General features: G+C 37.4%; 1 protein-coding gene across 1 annotated transcript in view; it reads left to right on the forward strand.

Moving 5' to 3' along the window:
• LOC113457669 overlaps nt 1-5,856 on the forward strand; it is a 10,828-nt gene extending 4,972 nt beyond the window's left edge. The window contains exons 2-5 of the mRNA XM_026786477.1: nt 318-396; nt 2,132-2,207; nt 4,027-4,111; nt 5,509-5,856. Of these exons, the coding sequence (XP_026642278.1) occupies nt 318-396; nt 2,132-2,207; nt 4,027-4,111; nt 5,509-5,732 (464 nt within the window). The 3' untranslated portion in view covers nt 5,733-5,856. The remainder of the gene's footprint in view (nt 1-317; nt 397-2,131; nt 2,208-4,026; nt 4,112-5,508) is intronic.
• The last annotated feature ends 678 nt before the right edge of the window (nt 5,857-6,534 follow it).

Consider the following 6,534-nt stretch of genomic DNA (forward strand, 5'->3'; position numbering starts at 1 on the left):
AAAATAAAATAAAATAAAATAAAGCAAATATTGTGCCAAATGTTTTACTAGATAATATTGTAATGACTGAAATAACTGTCTTGATGGGTGTATCAGGTACTTTTCAGTCTATCATGACCAAATGCAACGTAAGGGAGAAATGACTTGTTTTGGCTTACAGGTTCAGAGAGATGGAGTCCATCATTATAAGAGCATGATAAAAAGGACAGAGAAAGCAAAGCATGAGTAGAAAACTAGACTGATCACCTTGCAACTGCTCATAGGAAGCAGAGAGAGAATAAAAAGTGAGGCTGTAAAACCCCACACCTTCTCCCTAGTAATGTGCTTCATCCAGCAAGGCTCTACTTCCAAGACCTTCTATACCATCCACAAAGAGTGCTACAAATTAGAAGCCAAGTACCTGAACATCTGAGCCTCTGAGGGACATTTCTTAAAGAAACAGTGTCAGCAAGCTACTCATTTCACATTAACATAAAAAAAAAACACATCTGAATTTTAACCAAGTGAAAGAATCTGTCATGTAATTGAAATCTCCAAACCAAAGCTCTGAATACTCATGGAATAGACAAATTTAATACTATACATCAATTGATTTGTACTTTCAAATTCATGGCGTATTTGCAATGATAACCAGGCTCTGTCAAAGACTTTGCTGTAGTACTTTATTTGTTTATTGTTGCTATACTGATCAATTATATTTTTACATGATGACGCGTCAATTAAGATTAATTGCCAACTCTTGCCAAGATAGTTGAATCATTCAAATGTAGAGAGAGTTACAGACATAGTTAACTCCTAATGCTGACATTTGAAAGAACTGTATGTCAATCATAATTTTGATTTTTCTTCTTGTAGTTATTAAAATGTTAACTCAAGTTGTATGAAAACATCAGTTCAAAATTCATGATATTCCTACAATTTATGTAGAATATACTAAGTGGCCATATTTATTTGAATTTTTCATGTGAAATTTCAAGCTATAATATATTTTAAATTATTGAGTGTTGGAATTTGTGAAAATGATATACATATATATTACAATCTCTCTAAATTAGTCTTTTAAAATAACTTTCTAATTATTTTATATTGGCCAAACGGGAGTCACATTTGCTGTGTGATATTAATTGAGATAAAGACATTTGGGAAAATAGATAAACCAATTTTGACAACAGCAGATTCTTATATAGTATATAATTGTAAAAAATATTATGACATAAAAGTATACATGGGATTATGAGTCAATATATGCAGAGGTAAGTATTATTAATTTTATATTGCTGTGTAGAAGTAGGCAAGCAGGCCTGCTTTTCATCCTGCCCAACTCCCGCACAGCTAGCTTTAAACCCGAAATAATAACACAGAAACTGTATTCTTTTAAACACTGCCTGGCCCATTATATCTAGCCTCTTCTTTGGCTAACTCTCATATCTTGACTAACCCATTTCTAATAATCTGTGTAACACCACAATGTGGTGTCTTACTGGGAAAGATTCAGCATGTCTGACCTGGCGGTTGGATCCAAGGCATCTGCCCTGGAGAGGAGAGGCATGGAGTCTGCCTCACTTCCTCCCAGCATTCTGTTCTGTTTTCTCCGCCTATCTAATTTTCTGTCCTATCAAATGGGCCAAGGCAGTTTCTTCATTAACCAATGAGAGTAACACATAGACAAATCATCATTTCCTACATCATTGCTGAAATATCATATCCAAAGATCTGGAAACAACAAGAAGGAAGAAAGATGACTCAAGGCAATGCATTGCTCCAGGCAGAAATGCAAAGATTAATCCTAAGGTTTTATCAAAAACAAAATTAGAAGAAAAATAGATTCAGTAGGTAAAGAATAAAAATCCTTAGAAATTTTCAGTTAATGGGAAAGAGAAGATATTTAGTTCCATTAATATCCAATATATTATCAATCTCTAAATTGTTAGAGAAGAAAACTATTTTGTGGTTAAATGCCAGTTATTGCACAATCTTTATATAAGTGCATGGATTGTTAGTCATATTTTACCTTTCAACAAGGTATTTAAATAGTGAACAGAGGAGAATATTTTTAAATTACATTCATAAAATTTTATTTTACTTTTAATTATGTATATGTCTGAATATGGACATGTGTATCTGATTGCAGGTACCCACAGAGGCCAGAGAATGATTTCAGATCTCCTGGATCTGCACTTTCAGGTGGTTCGAGTATTCCAATAAAGGTGCAGTAATCTGAACTTGAGTTTTCTGTAAGAGCAGCACTTGACCCTAAACACTGAACCTTCTTTCCAGCCCTCAGTTATATACTGTTAAAAATAGCAAGATTTATGTCATTTAAAATTTAATCAGTACTGATATTTAAAACATGAAGTCTGATAACTGGCATAGAGTATTTTGTGCTATGCAGAAACTCCTAAATTCTCATTTGTTATTGGGGAACATGCCTCAAAGATTTCCAAGATATCTCTTTGGTATTAATTTCTCAAGTATAATGAAATTAAATAGAATTTTATGCCAAAAAGAGTTATATTTAGTTCCTACTGTAAAAACAAAATCAAAGCAACTTTTCATTATTTGATGTATGCACATTTTAAAAACATCTGCATCGTCTGATACAATATCACTAATTAAAAGTTGTTTTCTCACGCAGTATAAATGGGGGTTTTAATGTGCTGGTTACTAAAAATTGGCTAAAATAGTGACATTCTACTTGGAACTCATTGATTACAAACTTGCTTATATCCATCAGGCTGAAGTAACCCCTTTATTTTTTCAGAGAAAAAGAAGTGTTTAATTTGTTAGCGCTTACCTCAGAATATTCTATTGTTTAGCATATTATTTTGCTGGATATTGTTTTGGCAATTATTGTGTTATTTAGACAAGAAAAAATACCCCAAGAAAATTAGGGTTTAGTAATACAGGGAATGTTGATGAGAAGCTATGCAGTGTAGCTTTATTTTAAAATGCACTAACTGGGCAGTGGTGGCACATGCCTTTAATCCCAGCATTTGGGAGGCAGAGGCAGGTGGATCTCTGTGAGTTCAAGGCCAGTCTGGTCTACAGAGTGAGTTACAGACCAGGCTCCAAAGCTATACAGGGAAACCCTGTCTCAAACAAAACAAAACAACCAAAATAAAATAAAATGAAATGGAATAACCACATGTCTGTTTATACATGTTTTCTATCTATTCATTAGTCAGAGGGAAGTCAAATAGCCAAGTACTAGGTTGAGAAAATATGAAACTAAATATGGGACCGTGAGATACAAAGGGGTAAACATCAGCTCACCCACCAGTCTACCACAACATGGAACTCTGAACCATGCCTCCCCAAACATTCTATCATGTAGAGATAAAAGCCAGGTCCTACCCTAAACAACATAACCTGTGACTCATTGTGATGGTTAATAGTGAACACGAACCTTACAGGAGCTATCATCACATAGGAAAAAGCATGGGCACATCTGTGACAGATGGTCTTGGTTGAGTTAACAGAGCGGGAGAGATCCATTTGAAATGGAAAGGCTATACTCAATGGCTGGGGTTCTGGTGATCACTCTCTGCCCCTAGACTGTGGATCAATCTGACAAGCTGCTTCAAGCTTCTGCCACCAGGACTTGTAAGCCATAATTAGATCGTACTCTGGAACACTAAGCCATATTAAAGGCTGACTTGCGTCCATTAAGATGCTTCGTGCAGGCATTTTCTTCACAGCAATAGGATAAGAAACTAATATTCCCACGTGTGACTATTTCATGGACATTTACAGCATCATTTAAAAGAAAGAATGTAGACCAAGTAGAGATATAGCTTATTGAAATGGATAAAGACTCATCTCTTCCTGGGCTGTTGGATTGATAAGAGCAAAAATTATTAAAAGTAATGTTAAGCCTTGTTAAAACTGTTGATAATATAACTGATAAGTGCTATTTATATGGACTTCTTCTGATGTTTATCTGCCTGGGAATGAGAAACACTGAACAGTGCTGATTTGAACTACCTAACTGAAATCTATTGCTTTTCTTTTGCTGATGATACCTAGGGTGGCTTGAACAGAAGGACTATTAAAAAGGAAGCTAACGGGACTGCCATTCTGCAGACAAGGGCTGCTTTGGGCATTTTGACAGGTAAGTTGAAGAATGTATATCACAGTTGAAGTCGAGTGGCAGCTGCAGCTCCTGAAGCTATAGCTGAGCGCTAAGTAACTATCTCAAATGGCCATTTACATCCCATGCTTTGCTATGGAAAGCCTCAGGGATCTCTAAGATGACACTGTAGGCTTTTCCATGCAAAAGCGCTCCTGGAGCTGCAAACTGCTCTGCGATCCAGGGCAGGCTGTGTTTAGTGTAAACAGAAATTTTACTCTGAGTGTAAGGTTTGCTGTGATTGGTACAAACTCCCCTTCTCTGATGACACAGACAAGCCTTGTGACTCATGGGTGAGCTAGCTGAAAGACTCCTGGGTTGCCACCCTGGTATTTCAATGTTCAGCCCAGTGAGAGGCTTCCACTCCTTCACGGTGTTCCTTGCTTGCATTTGGTGAATGAACTCAGTTGGTACTGTGAAGAAAGAAGTAGCGGCAACCGGAGCAGGGCAGCAGCAACAACATAGATTGCTGGGGCCTAAAGGTAGCAGTAGCAGCGATTGTGGAACAGTGGGAGAGCCAAGCTACAGAAGGGGAAGAGCAGCTGGCTGCTTTGACAGCTGCCATAGAGGCAGAGCTACTGAGTATGCCGGTGGAGTTCATCAGAATATCCACGGATTGACAAGCAGTGAAAGCATAGCTGTGGGAACCACACTGCCTTGACAGGTGCCAGAGCCAGAGATGAAAAGTCAGCCAAGTGAGCTGAAAACACCTTCAAAAGAGGTGAAACTGGGAGAGCAGCAGCTGCCAGGGACCCAAGCAGAGACACCGAGAAAAAGCTCTGGATTGGGTTTCATGGACGGTGACAGCTGAGGCTATGACTGTAGCAAGCTGATGTCCAGGGCTGAATAATCTCAACATTCGAGGTACACAAAGGAGTTTTAGGAGGTAGGGTTCAAGGTCTTGGTTTCGTAGCTCTGGGTAACAGAGGCAACCTGCAGTTGCTCTTGTTTATCAGCTGCCAGAAATCTCTCAAATGCTAAAGAGCACAAAAGCTGCCAAGTGTTAGCACTTGAAGCTCCTTCTTCCCTTCCCTTTCTTTCTATTCAAGTAAACATATCAGCTAATTAATTGATAACAATAAGACTTTTTTACATTTATTGTATGTGCGTGTCATATGACATATGGAGAGGTCAGATAGCAACTTGTTTAGGATGTCTTAGTTCGCTTTTTGTTGCTGTGATAATCCACATGACCAAAGGCAACTTTGTAATGAATGGGTTTATTTTAGCTTATAGCTGATCTTCCGTCATGAAGGAAGACAGGAAGGAAAAGCATGACAGGAAACCATAGAGAAGAACGGAGGCAGGTACTTTGGAGAAATATTGTTTACCGGTTTGCTTACCATGTCTTGTGTAGCTTTCTTTTCTCTACAACTCAGGACCACGTCCTCAGGGGTGGCACCACCACTCCACTCCAACATCAGTCATCAATGAAGATGCTCCAAGGACATTTATACAGGCCAATTTGATGAAAGCAACTCCCCAGTTGAGGTTCCCTCTTCCCAATGGCTTCAGTTTGTGTCAAGTTGACAGAACTAAACCAGAATATATGTGTTCTATTCTTCAACAAGAATATATTGGACAATACGAAGTACTAGAATAAGTTTTTTGTTAAATACTTTTGAATAAGTTTTTGTGGGTCATAGGAAAAAACATTTTAATTTAGAAAACGTATACATTAAGCTTGCTATAGGAAATATTTGCTCATTTTAAATTATTGCAGTATGTTGACGATAAGACCTAGATGTATCTCCTTCTGTTGTGGAATATTAGTTTCAGGTGTGTTACATTTGTTTGTGCTGTGGAATATTTGTTTAATGTTATGAAAATGTGATGCATTCTTTTATGTTGCATTTTTCAGCTCTGTAAAGCTGTGTTACTGTGCCTACCTAAAACACCAAATTGGTCTAATAAAGAGCTGAATGGCCAATAACTAGGCAGGAGAGGGATAGATGGAAATACCAGGGAGAACAAATAAATATGAGAAATCTAGACTCACGAGATGACTAAGGATTGAGAAAAGGAGGAGAGGGGGATTCCAGGGACCAGTCACCCAACAACTCAGCCAGTCATGGAGTAAGAAGGAAAGAAACATATATAGAATAAAGAGAGGTAAAAATCCTGAGGCAAAATGTATTTAAATAGAAATTGGATAATTTCAGTTAGAAAATCTGGCTAGAGAGAAGCCAAGCTAAGGTCAGGCATCTATAAGTAAGAATAAATCTCTGTGTATTAATTTGGGAACTGGGTTGTGGGCCCACATGGAGTAAGAAAAGAACAAACTACATTCTTGTATCACACAATTACTAAAAAATTAGTTTTTTTATAAGCAATGTTCATCGTACATAAATATATTCATTTTAATGCTGTAAAACACAATATCTCTTGGTGAAAGATAACTTTAA

The sequence above is a fragment of the Microtus ochrogaster genome, linkage group LG4, assembly GCF_000317375.1.
Source record: "Microtus ochrogaster isolate Prairie Vole_2 linkage group LG4, MicOch1.0, whole genome shotgun sequence".
NCBI classification, from domain to species: Eukaryota; Metazoa; Chordata; class Mammalia; order Rodentia; family Cricetidae; genus Microtus; species Microtus ochrogaster.